This window comes from Xiphias gladius, chromosome 20, assembly GCF_016859285.1.
Source record: "Xiphias gladius isolate SHS-SW01 ecotype Sanya breed wild chromosome 20, ASM1685928v1, whole genome shotgun sequence".
NCBI classification, from domain to species: domain Eukaryota; kingdom Metazoa; phylum Chordata; class Actinopteri; order Istiophoriformes; family Xiphiidae; genus Xiphias; species Xiphias gladius.
The window spans coordinates 264,368-288,670 of record NC_053419.1 but is presented as its reverse complement, the minus strand read 5'-3'; the positions used below and the strand labels follow the sequence as shown (position 1 = coordinate 288,670).

At 37.3% G+C, this 24,303-nt stretch overlaps 1 protein-coding gene across 1 annotated transcript; it reads right to left on the bottom strand.

The window, feature by feature from the left end:
• Positions 1-640: 640 nt before the first annotated feature.
• Positions 641-17,959, bottom strand: LOC120806388 (nuclear receptor subfamily 5 group A member 2-like). The gene is made up of 6 exons (XM_040157521.1): positions 17,858-17,959; positions 14,525-14,666; positions 10,711-11,342; positions 8,044-8,163; positions 1,929-2,076; positions 641-934 (listed from the first exon to the last, which is right to left on the bottom strand). The coding sequence occupies exons 1-6, from the start codon at positions 17,957-17,959 to the stop codon at positions 681-683; spliced, it is 1,398 nt and encodes a 465-aa protein (XP_040013455.1). The 3' UTR covers positions 641-680.
• Positions 17,960-24,303: the final 6,344 nt, after the last annotated feature.

Genomic DNA, 24,303 nt, shown 5'->3' with positions numbered 1-24,303 from the left:
TAATGTTGTTGTTGATCAGTGTATGTCACTACTATGTTTATAGCTTATTTCTGCTTCCCCCAAGCGACCAAAAGTCATGCTTCAACTTGTGATTGAATTATAACTTGAACTTGAATCTTATAATTAAATGATGAGGGGCCACTAATTAGCCATTATTTACAGATTACTTTCAGAAACTGTACATTATCGGCAGTGATAATTTAAGTGCATTTGGTAAATTCCAAGAAAAAATACAATAATAGGGAAATCAATTAATAGATTACAATACTTACAGTACAAATTGTTTTATCATTAAAAAGAACCTTATTTGTCTCACACAGAGCTGCAATGTATTACTGAAGGCTAGCAGTTTCAACACCCATCCCTGTACAGGATTGATTGATATAAGATTGAAATTATATCACACTTATCGTTAGCCGCTGGGTTTCATTACAAGAAAACACATTTTCCTTCATGTCAGTTTGCTCCTTTAAGTAAAATGTTACTAGTTTAAGTGGATACAAGTCACATTTTCCCCATTGTAATATTATTTATTGTCCTGTACAGTATATAGTATGTTATTGCTAAAATGCAGTCTTAAAGCACAGAAAAGTATCAGGGATAATCTTTTTGTATTTGACAATAATCACAGCTTATTGCTTCCATATGCTAACATGTGCAATAACAGAGGGTCTGAGGCTTCATGCCCAGCTGCGCTTGGCGTGGAGCATCTCAGTGAGCAGGTTGTTGCAGGGCACCTCACCACTCAGGTGTCTGCAGTACAGGTAATCCTCAGCAAGGGTGCTGAGAGAACGTAACTCGGAGAGACACAGTAGCAGATGAGTAAAGCGTCCAAGGTATTGAAAAGAGGTGCACAATGTGTACTCCAGCAGGGCTCCTTCAGCCTGCTCCTGCATACTCTCTATGAGCTGATGCTCCTCAAGTTCTTTCACATCTGGTCAGTGCAGGAAAGGGAAAGTAACAACCAATGAATATACATAGAGCAAAGGTTGTCAAACCTTTTCATATCATGGGGTGGAGAACTGGAGAATTGCAGAGACACCACCAGTGGTTATTAGTTATTTTTCTACATTCTGTACCTGACATTACATTTGCCATTTGATAGTAATACCTTTGAGTTCTCTAGACAGCCCCTTTTTAGCCAAATAGCACCAGGAATTATGGCGATCCTAAAATAAACGCAGAACGAAGTTTGTAAAGATTAGGAAAATTAGACCGATAAAATTTACCGTTATTAACTGTTTAGTGACTTTTAGTTTGAGTGAATGTAATGATTTTATGCAAAAGAGACATGCGGAAGTGGAAAAGAACACTAAAAAATCCAGAACATCTGTCTCCACACTACATGATCTGCTTTTTGTTTTTTTTTCAGTGTATCATTTACTATTCCTGCTTTAGAATGTAATTGCAATGGAACAAAGAGCATGTCCTCTCTTTCATTTGTCGGCTCTCAAACACCTTGGACATCAGAAAGTAGTCTACTAACCCCAGAGCAGGGACTTTTTTGACATCATTAACAATAGCTGAGGAACTACAGTGATCAGTCACATCAAATCCAGTTACAGATTTTAATGTTGTGGCTGAATGGTGTATATATACAGTATTTATATACAGTATATAGATATAGATATATACTGTGTATATATCTATCTATCTATATAGACCTGGTTCCTTTGCTGCAGATGCAGGCACACTTCCTGAAATGGTTTCTTTTTCCCTGGAAAAGTTCTTATGTTGAAAACGGGCTCTAACTGTAAAGACGTTTGCATTGTAAGATACTGAAAGTACCTTTCAGTGTCTTACAATGCAAACCTATTGACTGAAAACACAATTCACCAGGAATCCAAGTGATCAAATCTTCATGAAACTCAAAGACTTTTTTTGCCAATGTGAACCTTAATGGGTAACAAGCACAAGCTGTCACTAACCTGGGTTAAAGAGGGTGAGGAACTTGATACATGCAAACTCTTGACGGTCAACCTTTAGGATTAGGAACTTCTCAACCAGCTCCTGTCCTTTCTGGACCAGGCTGGCCAAGGAAGGACAAGTATAAGAGGCTATGTCGGGCAGCTGCACCTGAACCAAAGAATACACGGACTGACATCAGGAACAATCATAGATGTTCTCTGTACTGCACAACTTTGATTTTCATGTGTCATACATTCTGTATAAATTTTTTTTTTTTTTTAATGTTTGGGCTTGCAATTAAGTGCTTAAGACTTTGTTTGGTGCCTACAAACTTTACACACCAGCTTAGACTCCATCCCTTCTGTGAGGTATGTTTCATTATGTGTCAAAAGACAGTTAATTACCAAACTCTGCTAAGCTCAAATGTGACTCCAAGGTATTGGCCCTGTGTCACTTTTTCGGACAATACACAGGACACAAAGGTTGCATTGGTTTCTGGGATATGCATGCAGGGTTTGGAGCTGCTGACCTAGACACACTATACTCAATACTGGCCACAACTATGGGCCCTTGTGATCCTGTTCAAGATGAGGTTCTTTCGAATCTATTGCAACCAATCATAGTGGTGTTTCTAAATCACCATCTGACCTCTCATCTGTCACCAGTTTTCCTTGGGTGACCTTATCAGAGGCCCAGGCTCTAGACAACATTTCTCTCATGGTCACTTAGGCAAAAGCATGAACCACCCTAGGATGATACAGTCAATGAGATGGGACAGAAAACACTACTGGGACAACACTTCTCATTATACCTTTAATTTTGAAGGAGAAGCAGAGTTGAAAAAAAGATAGAAATCAGGGATTATTATGCAAAGGCCTACCGGGACTATTCTCAGTCGACCTGTCGCATTGGAAATCCACAAAGATTTCACTGTCCCTGTCGGTCTCTTTACTAGCCCTCTCTGTGTGCCTGTCATTTGGGGAACGCATGAGACTGCTGTGTATATATTCCGGGACTGGGCTCACTGGCCAATCCCAAGCAAGTTTCTACCCTCACTGACCCAACCCGAGCACCCTCATAGCAAAAGAAGCAGAGATGGGGCTAATAACATTACAGATGGCTCTACTCTATTTAAGTGTTTCTGTAATTCATTACAATGACTCATTATACATAAATTCGGGATCCTGGAACTGAGAAAAGGACATGCGATGCAGCCATACTAATTATAAATGTGCATTTGCTCCTATAATATGTCAAAAATGTTTTTTGTGAAAAAGGTCTGTTGTATTAGTACAACAACAGTAATTTCATACTCACCACTTTGCTGCTCTGTTTTTATTTTTTTGATAGAAACAATGTTTTTATTCTAATTAATTCCAGTCATTTCATCTTTGGTGTACTCCTGGATCAATGTCTTCCTGAATTTGGTTCAATTTAAAAATCTACATATAAAGGGAAGTCTGCAAGAATTATAATATCAAAATTCTGGAGGAAGTGTTGTGTTTCATTAATGGTAGCTTAACATTTTTTCAGGAAAAGGGTAGGCTTTTAATAGTCTACTCATGGGATTAGAGCTATGGAAATGGACGTTATACTGAATTTTATGAAGGCAACAGGTAAACATGGAGGAAGAGTTTATTTTGCATTTACTGGGAAACTAGAAATAGAGACCCCGTTCTCTGCCACAGAATAAAAGTCCCGGCCACAATTTGAGAATTTATGGTTAATAATGCTACACTACAAAGGCAAAACGCAGTAACTACATATTTGGTCAAAACTGAGGTATAAACTGTATCTGAGTTTCTGATACCTGTTTTACTACATGTAAACTATGTAGCAAACAAAATCCCACACACTGTCTAACTTGCAATGATACCTTTATTTGCGACGTTTCAGTGTTAGACCTTCATCAAGCAAATGGTTTGTGACAATGAGAAGCAATTTCAAATAGGAGGGGCTCTAAGCCTGCAACCAATCACATTACCTCACATGCAATAAAAAGGCATAAATACCAAACATCAATTTACTACATAACAGTTCTTAATATCTTACATAGAGCTAGAAAATTAAAAACCGTATAGTAACAATAGTATTCAATAGTAAACAAAAGAATTCTTACATTAAATGGGTAAATTACAATAAAATCAATGCTTGAGGCGCCAAAAGCTAAATTGCTTTCTCAAAAGAAACATTCCCAAATACTGCAGGATAAATTTGTAGATTAACCTGTAGGGATACATTTACATGGCATATAAAAAACAGCAAGAGGGTGCATATGAATTGGCTTTCAAAAAGACACACTCTGATATACTTAAAAAGAGTGCTAAAAACAAAAGAAATTCTCTGTTACGTGTATCACTCAACACTTGGTCCACTCTGCTGCCAAATTTTTTTTTAAAACATTGGCATATAAATTAGAAACTATCGGGATTATCCCATAGCTGTGCATTTCAATGATGCTCACCATGACATCTCATCATTATGTTTCTGTGGTATTACACAGGTCACCCTACCACCCAGGAGTGGTGACCATGACAAACTACTCAACCAGTGTGAGGCTTATTGAATTTATACTCTTCAAACGTTGGCTCGTAAGGGACTAAATGAAGAATTACTGCTTAACATTTCTTTTGATTCCCTATGATGAATAATTTCTGTATATATCCTATAGATTGTTTTATTTGGGCTATACAGTAATGTATTTTTTGTTGAAGATTCATCAAAGGGGTTTCTTGTCCAGCTTTAGACAGTCCTGGATATGTATGAATATGTACATATATTATCGGGATCTTTTACCAATCTTACTTGTTGATTGTGTCCATTTATATGATATACATTTAAGTAGATTTTTGATTGGTGTTGACTTTTTCTATATGTTATGATCGATTCACCCACAAATGTAACCTGCTAAACATTTGCATTTTTTGACTCTAATTATTTTCTGGTGCCTGTAGGATCTATTTATAAGGATATAAGGACCTACTTAATGTAATGCATGCATTCGTGATAGTGTAGAGGTAGATTTGATTATTGTTACTTAACATATGTAGTGTTTTCCCATTAGAATTTTTTCTTGTTCTATTTATTATGAAGGGTTCTATTAATGTATTGATGTGTTTTTTTTAATATGCCATGTAAATTTATCCCCACAGGTTCATCTACAAATGTATCCTGCAATATTTGGGAATGTATCTTGTGTAAGTGTTAGACCCTCTGGTGAAGGTCTAACACTGAAACGTTGCAAATGAAATTATCAATGCAAGTTAGACCATGTGCAAGATTTTATTTTGCTACTTTGGATCCATTTATGTCCTTCCTACGCACCTGTCTCATGAAATAGATGTGTTTTTCTGTTTTGACTACATGTATTAAAAAATATTATTTTGTAGAAATGTGTAATTTCCATGAAAACAACTTTTTCAATATGCAGTAACTACATATCTGACCTTAAAAATCAAGCAAAAACACATAGTCTGCACTTTGGCTGTGCAGTTAGTGCATTCTGGCTTTGTATTGCTGCCCAGGTTGCAGTTACTGCACTCTGGCTAGGTAATCAGTGAACTCTAGGTGTCATCACTGCACATACTGCACTCTCTGCCATAGAAAGTAAACTAACTTGACAGCTAAAGTAAGAGGGGTATATCACGTGAAAGCTAGCTTGAGAGAGAGCCATGGCATTCACACACCTGGTTCCACTTTGCATCAGCACTGCAATCACCTAAGCCTCCCTGCCCACGCACACACCTGTTCCCAGTTTCTCTTTTTCACTGCCACTACTTATTCCAGCCCTTTGGCACCACTGGGTGTCAGATTGTCTGTTTCAGTCCTGTGTTTCTTTGCCAGTGTTTTGCTTTGTGCCTGAAACCTGCTTGGAGTTACTGTTCTCTGTCACCTCATCTGCCTGTAAGTGTATTTATTATAATCATTAAAGTATCTTCAGTACACCTACCTACCTTTGTGTGTGTGTGTGTGTGTGTGTGTATGTATGCATTTGGGTCCAGAAAACATTGGTCTGTGACACAAACTAATTAAAATGGATAAAAAAACTGAGAACATGTTGGTAGAGACGTGTGCAGCAATGTTGGAAACTGTGGTCACATGAATGCTAATCATCATTCCCAAATCTTCTGGTCATTTAAAAAGGTATAATAATGTATACTATATTATAGGTTCAACCTTACTTTATGAGATCCCATAGGAGAGAGATAGTTAGGTCCATAAGTGGACAGCTACATTGTTTTAGTAATATGCCTCTGTAAAACACCACAATGGATTTTAGACAAAGCCATCAAGATGTTATTGGAGTTTTTCAGCTTTAATTCAAGGAGTTTAACAAAAACATTGCATTAACTGTTAAGGAATTACATCCATTTTTATACATATTCCCTCATTTAGAGGCTCAAGTAATTTCACAAGCTGATGTTGTTGTTGTTGTGTGTGTGTGTGTGTGTGGTTTTTTTTTTTTTTTTTTTTTTTTTTTTATTAAATACTTGGATGAAAATTCTTAAGTCACTGACTGCCTGAGGTCTAGAACCCACTGACATCACCAAATGCTGAGTTTCCCCCCTTGAGATGCTTTGCCAGACCTTTGCTGCAGCCACCTTTTAGTTGCTGCTTATTTGTGGGTCTTTCTGCCCTCAGTTTTGTCATCAGAAAACGAAAAGTGTGTTTTGGGTCATTATCCATCTATACTGTGAAGCCCTGTCCTATTATTTTTGCAGCATTTGGCTGAATCTGAGCCGATAGTATAGCCCTATACGCTTGAGAATTCATCCTGCTACTCTTATCAGCAGTCACATCATCGATAAACACCAGTGACCCAGTTCCATTGGCAGCCATAAATGCCCATGCCATGACACTGCATCCACCATGTTTGATAGATGATGTGTTACAAGTTAATCTTGGTTTCATCGGTCCAAAGAATCTTGTTCCAGAACTGGGTTGGCTTTTTAGATGTTTTCTGGCAAAGTCTAATATGGCTTTGCTGTTTTTGTGTTAACAAGTGTTTTGCACTTTGTGGTAAACTCTCTGTATTTACATTCATGAAGTCGTCTCTTGATTGCAGACTTTGACAATGATACACCTTCCTCCTCAAGAGTGTTCTTGACCTGGCTTGGTGTTAAGGGTTTTTCTTCACCAAGGAAAGAATTCTGTGATCATCCATTTTAGTTGTCGTCTTTGGTCTTCCAGGTCATTTGGAGTGGCTGAGCTGCATTCCTTTTAAGAATGTACTAAATTGTTGATTTGGCCAAGCCTAAATTTTCTGCCATTTGTCAGGTTGTGTGGTTTTTTTTTTTTTTTTTTTTTTTTTTTACTCCCCCTCAGCCAAATGATGGCCTTTCATTTGCATTGACACCTCTTTGGACCACATATTGGAAGTTTCAATTAACAGCTACCAAATGCAGAATCAACTTCAAACCTTTTTCATCTATTCCATTCAATTCAACTTTCCATGAAATAACAATGGAGCCGTCCATCCCTGGTCATGAAACGAATCAACTGTCAATTGTCCAATTACTTTTAGCCTCTGAAATTGAGTGACTATGTATAAAAATGGCTGTAATTCCTAAACGGTTAATGCAATATTTTTGTTAAACCCCTTGAAGTAAAGCTGAAAGTGTCACATCATGGCTTTATCGAAAATCCATTGTGGTGGTGTAAAGAGGCAAAATTCTGAATTGTCACTGTCCAAATACTTATGGATAAACTAAGGTATGAGACTGATAACAGAAGAAATAAAATTTTTAGAAGTGACTCAACACTAAACACAGGTACTAAATAATAAAAAGTAATGTTTATAAAACTGACCTCCCAGACTGACACAATGGCTGAACACAGTAAGAGATATATCTATATAGATGTAGCTTAATATAGATCTTAGATGTATATGTAATATATTCTATGTAATATTTATATGTATATTACACTGTATACAATATGATGGAAACCTAATACATTTTAAATACAGAAATCAAATGTTTTCCCAGAGAAACGAAGGGGAGACTTCCCTCCCAGAAAATGGGAGAATTGGCTTCATGTATACCCCCCATTCAATAGTATCTATTTTTTTTTTTTTTTTTTTTTTTTCCCCCCCCAGACATTATTACAAATAAAATGTGACAAAGAGAATCTCACCTCCTGCCCAGTAACCAGGAGCAGGCTGCCCTCTTTACCATACAGGACCTGTCTGGAAATTATGTCCAGGATCAATAGTTCACTCCAGCAGCTGTGCAGTAACTTCATCTGATCACTCACCTTGGAGCAGAAAGAAAGAGCTAATACATTTTAAATACAGGTTTTATCAGACTCATCGTGTATCTGTGGTGTAAGACAGCTCAAACCTTAGCAATTGTTGTTGAAAGCATGCTAACGTGTACAAGACCTTGTGTGTCCATGACTGAACACCAAATTATATTACAGTAAGTGGGATTAGAAGTAGTGCCATAAATAAAATTTTTTGAATGTAGTCTAGTATTTAGCATCTCTAATCTTTTTCTGTAGTATTTACTTCTGAAAGGATTTTTAAATTTTAATTCAGTCAGACTTGACTTTTTTACATACACAAATTACTGACAATCTGGGAGCGAAATGGTTGCCTGCTGTGATTTATAAGTAATCCTGGTAATGATCCATAAATAAATTAGGAAAACCCCTGAAATTTAACCCGAACAATCTCTCTCATGTTGTTCATCAAAGCCACACCACCACCTGTATTGTAATTTAAAAATGTGGAGCTCCAGGTGACACTTTGGCCAGACAAACAAGTGTGATGTGCACATAAGCATGGAGGTTACTGTGGTTATTTTGCAGCAGTCTGCTGGTTGCACATAAAATGACCAGTGTATCTTTCACGTGTAATTGTGGTTTGACATCTGTTCCATCTTCAGATGCCTGCTTCCTTCATGGGAGGCCTTTAATTTGTACCTTAACCTTAAGTTAGTCAATATAAAAATAGAAAATGATTCAAATTTCAACATAATTCTTCACTGACAATATACAATATTAAAATAATTTGTGAGTGGTGTATATATTGTGGTTGGTACTCTGCACAATTTTTGAAATTATGTTTAGTATGTAGAGATTTTGCATTGAATTTGAAGTACTTGCATTCCTTGGCAATGATTTATCTTAACTAATTTTATGAGTAAAACATGAGTCTCAGCATGAGTAAATCAGCAGCAGAGTGTAATAACCGCTTTGACAGTGCCAGTGTTTGTCTCTTCAGTTAGACTTTGTATGTGTGATTTATCCTCAGCATGTGCTCATCAGTCTGCACATTTCAGCTAGTAAGCACAAGACAAACAAGAGAGTGGCTGTTCCAGTGTGTGAATTTATACCACATGTGGGTGTATTTTTGTGTGGGCAGGTACTGTACATGCCTCATGTTTGCATCTGTAGCTCAGTGAGTCTGCAGTCATTCTGAAATGATTATTTCATGTATTGTTTCACGGGGCGATCTATAACCAAATTTCCATTTTCCACACTGTGTTTTTGTATCGATTAAACAAACGAGAAATAATGTGTTAATTTGTAAGCTTTAGAGGTGCTGATAGGTGGATTTTGGTACCTTTGGACAGACCCAGCTGTTTTCTGCTCCTTTCCACTGCTTTGTGCTAAGCTAAGCTAACTGGCTGCTGGTTATAGCCTCATAATTAAGCAAGAGATGTGAGAGTGGTATAGATTTTCTCATCTGACTCTCCACCAGAGAGAATAAGCATATTTCCCAAAATGTTGGTCTATTTAATTCATTTGAAGAGAGATGTTTAAAGCCACACATGCAGGTGGTCAAAATCCAAAGTAACCGAAAGTCTTTTTTATGTTAGTGGGGGATATAAAACTGAGAACAGGCAATGTTCAGAACAGGATACTACCAACTGTGGTAAATGATCCTGTCAGAGCCGCCGAAATGATTTTAACAGTCCTCTCTGGTGCACACAGATTTGTTTTCCACCATTTATTGACACTGATTTAGAGTTTTTGACCCCTAATAGCGCTGTGGAGCTTTTTTTTTTTTTATGTGTGGGTCTCTATTTTGTTTTATTGTGCGTGCACATGAGGATTCTCACACATGAGCAAGCAGGTGATGCAATACTGTATCCATTTTTGCCAATGTTTCACATTGTTCCAATGATCAACACTTGGTGGCAGCAATTTGCCAACAAAGACAAGGTAGAAGACTGTTAACAAGTAAACACTAATGTAAACAATGCAGGTTCCCAAATTTAAAAAAAAAAAAAAAAAAAAAAAAGCTGTAAAACATACAAACACTAAGATTTTATTTAGATCTAAACCACTTTATCCGATGGTCAAACTCAAAATGTGCGCAGCTGAAATCTATAGCAATGTATCCCATTTTATAAGCTACTTAAATTTTGTTAGTAAAATCTTAATCTGCAAAGTAACTAGAAACTCCAAACTGTCAGATAAATGTAAGAGATTGGAGAGAAGTCAAATTTCCCTCTCAAATGTTGTAGAGGTAGAAAGCAGCAGAAAATGGAAATACTTAAGTATAAGATATCTGAAAATTGTAAGTACAGTACTTGCGTAAACGTACTTAGTTACTTTTCACAACTGGTAAAATTAGAAAGATTTGACACTGCAATAAAATAGTGAACCAAATTAACTATGGTGGAACCACAAAATACATGGATATGAACAAACATCATTAACATACTTATGAATCTACTCCAGCTAGAGAGTAAAAGTAAATTAGTGAGATGTGGACTGAGTGGGGGTGTTTCTTTTTAATTTGCGTTGTATATGTACTCTATATGAAATCAAAATCACCAGGCAGGACCTTACCTTAAGTTGTTTAAAGAAGGTGGATGTGCGAGCCCACTCCACGATGGACAACAGCATCTGGTCAGCCATGAGGCACATCAGGCTGAACATGCTAGGGTTCCCGTTTTTCCTCCAGCCAATTTGCTCTTGCTGGAGATGAGCAGTGATCTTATTCTGCAGTTGTAGCTCATCTGGATCACAGAGCAGGAACTCTATCACTAACTGAGGCATCCTGGGACCTTGTGGAGAACTTGAGTATAGATTGTCTGAGTCGGTGTAGATTCCTGCAGCAGAGCCTGATGAACTTGTACAGTTGCTGGTGTGCTCAGATTTGATTGTCCAGTTTGAGAAAGAGAAGCACTGGTACTGGGTCGCATGTGAGTTGGAGGGCAGAAGCGAACACAGTGAAGGTTGGTTGCTGATGCAGTCATTCTGTGCTGTAGGTAAAATGGTGCCATGAAGGATGGAATCTGGTTGGAAGCCACCAGTAAAAGTAATGTCTCTCTGGTGGGTTGAGACCAGAGGTGGGCTGCTCTCTAGTCTGAATCCACTAGTTTGTATCAAAGCCTTTTTCTGCTGCTTTAGGGCACGATCCTGCTTGTACATAGGGCCAAACTTGTTTCTGCCACCTCGCATCCGATCTGCACGAACAGCTAATGAGAAAAGTTAAAGAGAGAAGCAGTTCTTCAACCTGATTTTCACTGATGTTTGCATAAAATGGTCCTCCTGGGCAGATAACTTATGTTTTTCATTCTGTATAACATCATGACTGACATACACCATATTCCTTATCTCTAGGATGCACTGGGCAAACCCTAGAATGTAAGTTGACTTCTCAGCAAGTTGATGTAATACTTTGTATTGTAACAGAAGGATAACAATTTCTCAGCATTCAAGTATCTATTTGTAATCACAGGCAAGATAACCTGAACTTAATGGCACCGTCATGAGTCCTCGCAAGGTAACACTTACATTATCATTATAGTGTAATTATTTTGTACATACTGTTTGGTGTATCAATATTAGACTGGATACCTATCCTAGTGTAAGTATAGGGAAAAAGACTCTAGGTCAGAGAATAAGTGGTTAACAACTTTGTAATTTATTTTTAATCCTGTTTTAAACACAATCACTTCAGACATAAATTAAACATGGATTTTTCTAAATTACTGAGTACCTATTAAATAATAAGGTACAGTAATGTTACTGACTAAAAAAAAAAATTGCAAAAAAAAACTGTACTGTATTAACTTTGCAACGAAATCAGTAATGTTGTTCTTATATTTGAAACATGCCCTAAATATAAATAAAATACTTTAAGAAATTACATTGTGATTTTTTTCTTTTAAAATATGTAGTGAATATTTGTATCAATATAAATTATTTTTGCTGCTGCAAGACATTAAGCTGAAGGTTGTACCTCTAAAGCTATGGCTATTCATTCACCAAGCACTTTAATTGGAACACCTGTACACCTGCTTATTCATGCAATTATCCAATCAGCCAATCATGTGGCAGCAGTGCAATGCGTGAAATAATATCAATACAGGTCAGGAGCTTCAGTTAATGTTCAAATCAAACATCACAAAAGGGGAAAAATTTGATCCTAGTGACTGACTGTGACATGATTTTTGGTGCCAGACAGGCTGGTTTGAGTATTTCTGAAAATGCTGATCTCCTGGGATTTTCACACACAAGTCTCTAGAGTTTACCCAGAATGGTGCCAAAGACAAAAAACATCCAGTGAGCGGCAGTTCTACAGATGGAAATGCCCTATTGATGAGAGAAGTGTCAACAGTCCAGGCTGGTGGTGGTGGTGGTGTAATGTTGTGGGGAATGTTTTCTTGGCATACTTTGGGCCCCTTAATACCAATCAATCATGGTTTGAATGCCACAGCCTATCTGAGTATTGTTACTAACCATGTGTATCCTGTTATGGCTACAGTTTATCCATCTTATAATGGCTACTTCCAGCATGATAATGCACCATGTCAAAAAGCAAAAGTCGTCTCAATGTGGTTTCATGAACATGACAGTTAGTTCAGTGAACTTCAGTAGCCTCTCCAGTCACCATATCTGAATCCAGTAGATCACCTTTGGGATGTGGTAGAATGTTAGATTGGCAGCATGAATGTGCAGCTGACAAATCTGCAGAAATGATGTGACAACATGGACCAGATTCTCAAAAGGTTTCCAACATCCTGTGGAATCAATCCCTTGAAGAACCAAGGGTGTTTGAGAGCAAAGGGAGGCCTTACCCAGTATTAGTATAGTGTTCCTAATAAAGTGCTTAGTGTGTAAAATAATTACATATAACTAGACCAGTTTTAAGACCTGTCATATCATTAGATCATAAAGAATCAAGAAGCAGAGTACATATACTTACACTCACAAACTTTATTGAGGTTATTGGTCATATTAGTGTATATATATATATATATTTATATATATAATATAATATATATATAATTTTGCCAACTTTTTTAAAAGCATGCGATGTAATCCCAGCTGTGGTACTACCTGTTTATTTTTACTGGCAGAACAAAGAACAAAATCAAAACAAAGCATTGAAATTGTAAAAGGAAGCTCCATATTACAGCGTAAGTCCTGTGTCAGTGGGATGTCAAAAGAGCAGACCCTTGTTCACCTGCTTCACTATACTTACAGAGTAGTTAAAGGGTATGCAGGCTGTGAGTTAAAGATGTTACATTTTCACACCAAAGGATCATTCTTATGATTATTATGTCCTTAATATTACTACTTTTGGGCATTTTGTCTTTATTGGAAAGCTGATAGTAGGCTTTCATGCACACCCAGAATGAATGGCACACAGAGAGGGCTGGATATTATGAATTTTTTGACGGTCCACCGGTTTGTCCTGGTATGCCCGATGGCCAGTCTGACTATGACCTAACCTCTGATATGACCCATAGGAGTGTACCAGCATCATTTGTACTAGACCTTTGTTGCCATGGAAACAGTAATACGACCCCTAGGAGCGTACCAGCTTCAAGCGTACCGGACTCAACCTAATGCTAACATGCACTTTGTTGCTATATATATATATATATATATACTGTGTCACCTGACCTCCTCTTTTGCTCCTGTCATAATTACTACGGATGGTATAAGTTGCCTAACAATAACACGTAACAATGGGTTGTAATAAGCTGCTGCACAGATAACTTATGGGCTTGTTTTTTACAGGAGGACAGCCTTGTTTTCCACTTTGAACATGATCCTTTGTCATTTTATGAAAGAAATTTTATATTCATATTATTGATGAATGTAGCCTACTTGCTTATATGTTTGGGTCAACCACACCCTTTCAATTAAGAGACATAGTTTCTGTTCATATTTTTTTAAATGACTTATCTGAAATTCCTTATTTGTATCTATTAACATTTCAGCAAATCATAGAAAAATGCAGGAGGCTACTCCACCTGTGGTTTAGGCAATAACAAATGTCTATACCCTTGTGGGTATAGACAACTTGTGGGCCAGTTACACTAGAAGAAGGACTGATTGATTATTCTTTGAAACTTGGAAGCCATGTTTACTATTTTTAAGCCCAGCATTGCAACAAGAAAAAGTAGAAGCAGAAATAATTCCTGTCATATGTTGGCTGTCCGGAGATCTTCTGTCTGGCTTTAAAATTTAACCATGTAGTCATTTTAGGCCACATGATGCAGGATACAGTTGGATATTTGGAACATGCATGCGGCATTAAGAAAACCTATGTGTTAAAGGTTTTCTTTACAGCAACAGTTTAATTATTTCACCAACTGGCACATTCACATTGCAAGTACTACAAATGAAAAGACACTATCCTTACCTTCCAGTCGCATGCCAACATGGAGACACTTTTGAAATCTGCAGAATGGACACCGTTTCCTCTGAGTTTTATCAATTCTGCACTTCTGGTTTTCTGCACAGATGTACTTCTTGTTGTTTTGAACTGTTCTTTTGAAAAACCCCTGCGAGTGTTGATGAAGAAGAAGGATCCACTTGAAGAAGGCAGTTCTATTGTTGCAATCTATACTGGGTCTTGTGATTTCTGTTTTGTCAGACAGAAATTAATTAAAGCAAACTGAGCTAGTTTACCTAGCATAGCATACAGAACAGAATAAAACATCTCAGGTATAATTCTGATGCTTCATTGTCCTCTTAGACCTTTCTGTATCATGGAAACTATTTTTTTGGTTGAATAGGTTATGAAACAGATGTCTGACAGGAGAATCACTGGAAAATAACTACTGTAGCTTGTGCCATTTGCTTTGATTCATTTCTGCCTGAGAAGCTGCCGGATCTCAGGGATATCTGACACCAGAACATGTCCATGCATACTATCTTATGTCCAAAACTATCACATCTATTTAACTGTCTGTAAGCATTTTATAACCTTTAAATTTTAAATTCATAGACACATACAGTGCATTTCAAACTTTTTTTCACATTACATGTGAATGTAATGGTAGTGCTTTTAAATACCTCTTTCTGTGGTAGTATCTTTCATAAATGTCCGTTAAACTTGATTAATGGTGTCTGGTTTTTGGTTACAACATTTTTTTAAACAAACTATGTGGCATATGAAAAATAAAACCAGGCATTTATTTGTTTTTCCTCATATATTGTATATTTAGCTTATTTAACTTAATTACAAGAATGACTAATTCTTGGAGAAGAATATATATTTTAACTGAATACTTTAAAAGTAAATATGGTAAATTAATATTTTTGTACAAGATTTGAGTTTTGGGTAGTGAAACTAGAGGTTTTGACAAAGAACGGAGATTTTGTGGATCCAGCCCACAACTAATTCAAATACAGTGCATATTTGAGCCAAAAGGCTACAAAAAGATTGTTTTTTTTTGGTGGTGTTTATCCATGGGTTTTTAAGCATAACATTTGAGACACACAAAGATATAGTTAATTCTGTTGATTATCTGTTCAGCTCCATTGTATTGGTGTTTTGGAACTGATTCTGAAAAGAGATGTTATATTTTAAATATTCATTTTAAATAGCCCTCTAAAAGAGGTGTATTTGATGGAAAAAAGGTTCATCTCATGAAGCATGATGTCCCACAACACAATAATTTTCCACATAAGTAATATATTGTTATTAATATATATCACACCAAATATTCTGTCTGTGTTCATTTTTTTTCAATTGTTGAATGTATGATTTTCTTAACACTAGAAATCCTGTCTATGTGTGAGGTTTATCTAGCTACAGTAATTTACGGAAGGCCTTAAATAAAATGTGTTTTCATTGTTACATCCTGTTGCCATATTTTGTAATTTGCTGTAATGATTAGAGAGGTCACAATATTTTTTTATGGGAACGCATCGATGTGCACAATGATGCCACTACTGCAAATACTGTGACTTTGAATTCAAGAAGCAAAACTGAAAAATCCCCATAATATCAAACTTGACAAGACAGATTTTTTTGTTTGTTGTTTGTTGTTTTTTTTGGTTTTTTTTTTACTTTCCAGCGTAAACGGATTGGAATGTTACTTACAGTAAGATGAAAATGTCGCGAGCGCTCTGGAGCTCAGGACTCTGGGGATGGCCGCTAACGAATAATTTGACTGCAGCTAATAAACTGTGGATCTGTGTGCAACAGCTGATCTGTCTGAAGTTTAGAAAAGTACAGAATGTCAGTTAGAATCCTTCGATCCGGACCGATCCCCACTCCGTGTCACGAATAATTCATAATTATAAATAATGAATGAAGTTACAGCTATTGTGCCAGGTAAGTTAATGCGCACAGCAGTTCACCCAGTTTGGATGCGCACTCTTCAATCCGTCTTCTGTATGACAGCGACAGATATTTAATAAACTCTGAGGAAAGAATCCCACAAACACCTGTAAGCAGCGAACAAAACTGCAGTTGCGATGAAGTTTTGGGCAAAAACTCGGATTACAGTCAGTGGCGTTAGAAGACACGATCGGTGTCTCTGAATCCGATTAAAAGTGGTATTTTTATGGACATTTAAATATGTAACACATGGAATTATAGAGCAAAGTGAAAGACGCAAAAATCTACATACGTGAAAGGTGTTTTGTGATCTTGGAGAGGTTTTGTGTTCGCGCGCCTGTCAACCAAGGCCATGTACACGGTGTCTTTTGAGCTGCCCGTGTCTTTAAAGGTCTCTGTAGCCTGATTTGTTATGGACTCATGTTGGTGCTGAAATGTGGAAATAAAGTCTGATGTTAAGAGTTTGTCCTGTGTGCAGAGACAAAACTGTTAAACCTATATCACTGCATTTTTTTCACAAAGGAGTGGCTTTCCTCTTATTTGGTGTGAGATTTGTTAGGCCAGAGTGAGTTGGTAACCCTGTCGGCTATTCTACCGAATCAAATGTGGTTATTTGTACATAGTATTTTTGGCCATTTCGGCTTGACAGTGTGAATTTCATACACGTAACACCTGGTCTGAGAAAGGGGGCGACGCAGTTCTCGATTGGTGATTTTATCAGCATATATTTTTTGAATTTCATACATTTTACAATGACTTAGGCTAAAATAATATATGGGATGCATTATTCGGCAGGTACAGTCACTTCTGCCGAATGCATCATTCATTTAACAGCAAAGTGAGGAAGCAAAGCATTTTTTCAGATTTCAACCTCATTTTAGAAAAACCCTTTAGCGTAATTGTCTGAAATGCTGTGCTTAAAAAACACATGGATAAACAAGACCAAAGATCTCGTTTCCAGAGATATAGGGAAAGCGAGGAAACCTTGCACATTTCAGACCAGTAGTAGCCTATCAATGAAATTCTACTTCTGTTGAGTCTAATAAACACCGATGACTCTAAATGCTCATATACTATAGACTTCAGATTATTTATCATCACTGAAGAACCGGACAAAGAAGACTAGCGTATAATAAAGACATATAGGCTAATCTTTAGAAATTACAGTACTTTGCTTTAGAAATCATTACAATATCTGGTAGTTTTTGTCTTTAGCTGTGCGCGTTCTGAGAAGGTAGGCGGCAGAAAACCGCATCAGTATTGGCCCGTTGCCAAAGGAAGCCGACAAGGGGTCGTTTTAACTGAAAAATAAAACTAAAATAATAAAAAAAAAACTTTTAAAGAACATTTGTACACAATAGTCCCAGTGCAACAAGAACAATATATCGGAAAAACAAAATCTACCTTGCAGCTTTCACAGGTCAGCAGACCGTAGTGGTATCCAGAGACTTTATCTCCACAGACTGGACAAGGCTCCTCCAAATCCACATCATGTCCGTGGTCCATTCTGAAAAACTGATATGAAAAAAAGGCAACATTACACTATTCTGGTTTCCACAAGCAATCACCTGTAAGTGACAAAAATTTAACAAAATCTTACGCACATTATGAAAAGGAAGTTCCATCAGCCGCTTCTGTGATATATGTGATAAGCAGAAAACTATAACCGCATCATACCCATTCATAGCGTTTACTGATCGTCTTACCTGTTGAATCAGTGTTCGGCCTTTCTTAAATACTGCAGGTTAACTGTTGAGTGTTTCGTAAACTGTCGCTATAAACGCCGAGTGTCCTTTAATTGCCTACCTGAAAATGTGAAGTGGAGTGCAGTGATCAGAGCATCACTCCTGTGGAGGAGGGACGCTCTCCATTGTCCTGATCACGCGGCTCTCTGAGGAGGTGACCTGGTCTGAAGCTCCAGCCAATGAGCATGTCTAATCATTGAACCCCCCTGTTTCTGTGTTTATGTACAGTATACCTTTTTAGTTCTAATGCGCCTGTATAACAGCGGAATATACTTATGTATATTTCCAGCCTAGTTGTTTGTGTTCTCCTTCCTGTTACTTCTGTAGGCTTGTAATGTTTCAAAATAATAAAACTGAACTTTGAATGCACCCTCAGTCTCCTGTCTGCCAGGTGAGGTGCAATTATGTTTCTGTAAGTTAAAAGGTTGGCTCATTTAACGGTATAGTTTCTTCATCATATTGAAGATCAAAGATCAAGTAAAACATTTCCAGAAAGTATTGAATTCAGTCAGTATACTGACATGCAAGGAATATTAGAAATATTACAGACATGTCTTAACACATTAAGACATGTCTGTTTTTGTATTTGGAAAACTAGTATGTATATTAGCTCAGTTAGGTCAATTTTCAAGATCTAATTACAGTCTGAATTCTTATTTTTTGCTACAACAAATTTAAATTTTTATATTGGTTCAGTTTTAGGGTTTATTTCAAGCGTTTTTAATTATTAGATTAAAATTTTTGTTATACATTTCATTATACTTTCCGCATTTAATTTTTTGCAATTACAGTGTTTACCATGAACTGCAAAAGAACAAAACATGAATGCAAGGTCTCACTGAGACTTAAAGTAGAATACAATGTTTTTTGAGCTTGATCCATATCATGGACTAAAAGTAAAGATACTACTTCTGCACATTCATTTTTAATCACTGTTTTGAGTCCCCAACTTTATATGAATACAGCGCTGAATTTCTGGAGAATCCCTTTAAACATGGTATAGATTCCTTAATACTGAGGTAAAATTGTATTTAAAGTAATGTCTGACATATTATTCTAATCAGTGTACCCCACAGAATGGTGACCTCTTTCTCCTGGAAACAGCATTGAGCAGGAACTACAATAATCTGGTAATAATGGGGAGGGGGTGGGAAAATATTAGTACAGTCTCTGAGTAGAACTTAAACCTTGACAGAGGCACAATGGAAACAGTTCCAGCAGAACTAATACCTACCCATCTTAGCTTTCTACAGCTGTTTGATGGAGAACATTAATCTGTTTTTCATTATGTGCTTACATTACTCACCGTTCACAGCATGAGGACCTCTCACAACGTACTGTATGGTTTTCAAATGTTCCAAAATCTCATTACATCCTGCTTTTATGGCTTTTGCTTTCGAATGGGAGGTCAACCTTCATAGCACAGATAATTCATAATAATGCCAATTTAGAGAGAGAGCCCCGGAATGAAACTGTGTGGAGATTCAAATCAGAGGGTGTGTGTTGGAATACCAGATGTGGTCTCCTCCAGCTTTAGATCAGTTGGTTATCAGCCTCCCCTTCCTTCCCAGCTTGTCCAGATGTTTCTGATCATCTGCTCAACACTCTGAGTCTTTATCTTCGATGGCAGACACGTTTTTTGTGGACCTTCATTAAAACTCTCATTCATGACTGCAGGTAGTAACAACATACATTGGTTGAAAGGCATTTTCTTTTGAAATTTCAAACTGTGTCATTATTCAGACCACCCTGACAACTGCTCTGCCAGAGAAAAAAATTCTGATCATGTTTGAAGCTGGCTGCAGTTCAGTTCTGACAGAGCATCAGCAGGGCGGATAAATAGTTGAAGTTTACATTGCTGTTTAACTGTTATATAGCTGTATATCTGCACAACAAAATCACAAAGGCACAGAAAGGTATAATTTTGAAGAAGAAGATTTATTTAAGATTTACTGAGAGAGATTTAAAACTTGTCATATATAGCTCAGTATATATTATATATTATATATCATATAAATTAAACTATATAAATTAAACTAACAAAATGGAAGCAGATAACAATTCATCAACACTTATTACTTATAAGTGTTGATAAATTGTTATCTGCATTCATTTTTTTAGTTTAATTCAAAGGTAGCATCTCCAACACGGTCCACTGCTACTACTTAAACTACATTATTACTTGTTACTATTACTTCTACTTCCACAAAACTGCATCTGGTCATACTAGATCTACTGCTTCTCCAAAATGAATGACTGAAACATACAGAAGCTTGGAAAAGCAACAGCAAAAATAAAACTAATTTAAGACTTCCTTTAGGAATTAAAAAAAAAAAATTACGTTATTTTTTATTTATTTTATTTTATAACATAATTTGAGATTGCTTTTTACATGAAAAAAAAATTCAGTACTACTTATCAGTGCCACTGGTACTGCTGCTGCTATAAATAGCACCAGTACTGCTACAAATTTATTAACTGTTTCTTTTTCAAATTCAATCTTAGCTCTTTGCTCTGCTGAGGTGAACTTGTTCTAATGACTCAATAACAGAATGAAAAGACTTTAGGAGGCTCTAATCCTCCCTAACCCTAACCCTCTGACAATATTCCATCCAAATGTAGGACTTCTGTTTAAAATGCAGTGCAGAAAGTTAAAAACAGGTACAAACCTTAAACTTACATTTGTTTATTATCTGTTTTTATCTCATAGTTTAAGTATGAGGAGCTAATTGAGAGTGTGATCTACTATATTCAGTCACAAGAGTTTTAAGTGGCCATAAAAGCTCCTTCAAGATAATTGCCATGCTTTAACTTCTGTTTATTTGTCAAAATATTCACTTAACACAGTGTTTCCCAACCGGGACCCACCACATGGTTACTAGATAAATCTGAGGAGTCACCATATGATTAATAGGATAGAAAAAAAATATATAACAAAACAAAAGAAAAACAAAAACTGATATTTCAGTATGTTCTCATTTTTTCCCCCAAATGGGATAGTTTTATGTTTCTATGTTTTGCTGTGAATACGATCATTCTTACTGATGACAGTGATAACTGCTGTTTTAAAGGGTAGTTGAGCCTCTAACAGATGACACTAACATCCTTCACTGCTGGGAAGAGTTAGATAGAAAGCTTTACTTGGACTTTCTGCAGGCTGTGATTGTAACAAATAAACATCATGTGGACATTTTCAACCTGTGCATTCCTGACCACTTGTGGCTGAAATCAGTCTAACTTTCTATCAAATACAAATAATTTGGTGGAAAAAAAAATTAATTCGGTTTTGGATTAAATATGCAATGGATGAGAAATCAATTGGAATGGTTGGAACCATTCAACCACACAACCACCAATGGCTGGATCTTTTTTAGAAATCTTACTTTTGTTAGGGTTTAAGACTTGGTACTAGTTTTATATTTTTCTGTGAAATTCTAAGCTTTATGTTTAAGCTTTTGTTCAGGGTGTTTAGATGGCTTGTTTAGTCAGATGAAAGAGAAAGGAAAGGGGAAATTAATGTGTTTAAACCTGCAATAGCTGATTTTTTTGGCCAGTTGGAGTGGAAGTAGAGATGAGATAGTGAGGTTCGGGCAGTTACAGAGCAACATTAGCACTCATTTGGAGTTGTGGTTCAACATGATGAATCTAAGTTCAATATTCTTCTCTTTTAGCTCTGGGCTGATTTCTACTAACTCCTGAGGAAAAATATCTGGTTTTTGAGCTGCTAAATGCTTCATTATGTTCACCAGCTAGACTGCGTCTGTCTGCTGGTTCTGAATAGCTGAAACTCACTCTAAAGCTCCATGAAACCCAGTGTAGCTGCAGATTCAGAGAGCAACCTCTTTTACATTGTGACATTGTTATTTGATATGACGATATAGATTTTAACCACTCTTATCTATATGCTAACACATCCTAAAGTTATAGTCATACTAAAATTTTCCCTTTTTAATTTTAGGAGGAAGTGAGAATTTAAAGACTTATTTATCTACACTGAGTGGCCACTTTATTAGGTCCACCTTTCTAATACTGGGTAGGAAACTTTGTTTAGCTCAGTATAATTGTTCCAGAACCAAAAGTAGAACTCAGAGGCATAGTAAAAGTTCAAACAAAGTCAGTTTATTGGAAAGTTGTTGAGGCGATTTTTGAACAGTGGAACTGGGCTGGCAGGGAAACAAGTAGCAGAGCCAGAGCTGACAATGAAGTGAAGCAGGCGGAGGTATAATTCTTCAGCAGGCACAGGATCCAATTAAGGAACTGAGTGTGTCACGCAAACCAGGAAGTTAGGATGGATGAACGTAAAACAAGGAAAGTATTTAGAGCTAGGAGTTGGTCATAGCGTCTGTACTATGTTGATACATGGAATGATCTGGCGAGTAGTGAGGTGCAGGACCGAGGATCAAGTACTACAGGCTTCTGGTTGAGTTGATGAGTTGAGTGGTACCAGGTGCGCAAGTCAATTTGCAGGAGGAGGAAACTAGATTGAAGTGCCCGGGCTGAGACACAGACAGATCATGACAGGTTTTGAACTCCATGTTGGGCTGCCAGAAAAGTCTCTTGCATCCCAAAAGGGAAGAGGGAAGTTAAAGTGACTGGAAAACAGGGCCTAATGGGCTTGGCATGAGTTTAAACGTTTAGCAGATTGGATATAGGCTAGGTTTGTGGGTTCAGTCCAAACCACAAAAGGCTGCTCTGTTCCCTCCAGCCAATGTCACCTCTTCCAACGTCAGTTTAAGAGCTAATAACCCCATTTCCCACTTCATAGTTCAGTTCAGCTGGAGAAGCTTATGGGAGAAAGAAAAGATGGAAGTGAATGCTGCAAAAGCACTGCCCCAACCAAAGTGTCAGATGCATCTACCTCCATGATGAATTGGCATGAAGGATCTGGGTGAATTAGGACCGGCGGAGGTGAAGATACTCTTGAACTTAGAAAAATTAGGTCTGCTTTGAAGGTCCTGGTGAACAGTATGGAGGAGCTTAATTTATTGAGGGGTGCTGCAACTCTGCTGAAGTCCTTGATGAATCGGCAGTAGAAGTTGCTGTTTGCAAGTATTGGCCCCTCAGCTACTGCCTTGATCTTTTCAGGATCTGTCCTCACCTGCCTGCTCTCAATGTACTCCAGGAAGCTGATAGATTTGACGAGGAATTTGCACTTATCCGCCTTCAGTTTTTTTTTCCAGGGGGCCTCTGCAGAACCTGGTGGACATGAGAAATGTGCTAGACATGTCTCTATAAAATAAAAGGATGTTGTCAAGATAGATTAAAAACAAAGCGGCTAAGGATATTTCTTAGCACATCATTAACCAATGCTTCAAAAACCGCAGGGGCATTGGTTAATCCAAATGGCATCACCAGGTACTCAAAGTGGCAAAGAGGGGTGTTGAAGGCCGTCTTTCACTTGTCTCCTCTGATCCAAACCAGATAAGTGTTTGAGGTCTAGTTTGGTGAGGACTGTGGCACCTTGGAGAGGCTGAAAAGCAGTGGTGATTAGAGGCAATGGATATTTGTTCTTTACAGTGATGTTCAGTCCCCACAAATCAATCCAGGGGCGGGGGGATGATCTTTCTAAGCCAAAAAAAAAAAAAAAAAAAACACTAAGGAAATGAAGACAGATGATAATACATTGAAGTATTTCTCCATGGCCTCTCTTTTTGGAGAATACAGTTTGTAAAGCCTACTTGAGGGTAGAGGGGCCCCAAGAGGCAGATTGATAGCACAATCAAAAGGGACAGTGAGGTGGCAAGGATACGGCCAATCCCTTGCTGAAGACCTCACCCAAGTCATGATATTCAACAGGAATGGTGGACAGATCTGGGGGCTCAGGACAAGATGGTGCAGCAACATCTTCTGCAGGGACAAAGTAGACTGCAAACAAATTAAGTGGCAAAATGGACTATAACCTGCGACTCTCCCATTACACCAATTGATATGTGGTTTATGTTGTTTTTACCCAGGGATTGGTCAGCACCAGTGGTGTCTTGGGAGTAGAGATGACATTGAGCTGGATGATTTACTGTAATTACCCAACAGAATCAATGTCAAAGGAGCTGTGCAATGAGTTACACACGCCAAAAATCTCCCATCTAGGGCATTTGCTGTTAGGTG

What these genes read in the sequence shown, in the direction of transcription:
- LOC120806388 (XM_040157521.1), bottom strand. Translation starts at nt 17,959, where the DNA reads ATGGACCACGGACATGATGTGGATTTGGAGGAGCCTTGTCCAGTCTGT. An exon ending in TCCTGGTTACTGGGCAGGAG is followed by an intron (nt 2,077 to 8,043) that starts GTGAGATTCTCT and finishes TCTTTGGTTCAG; the next exon opens with GTGCAGCTGCCCGACATAGC. An exon ending in CCTCACCCTCTTTAACCCAG is followed by an intron (nt 935 to 1,928) that starts GTTAGTGACAGC and finishes TGCACTGACCAG; the next exon opens with ATGTGAAAGAACTTGAGGAG.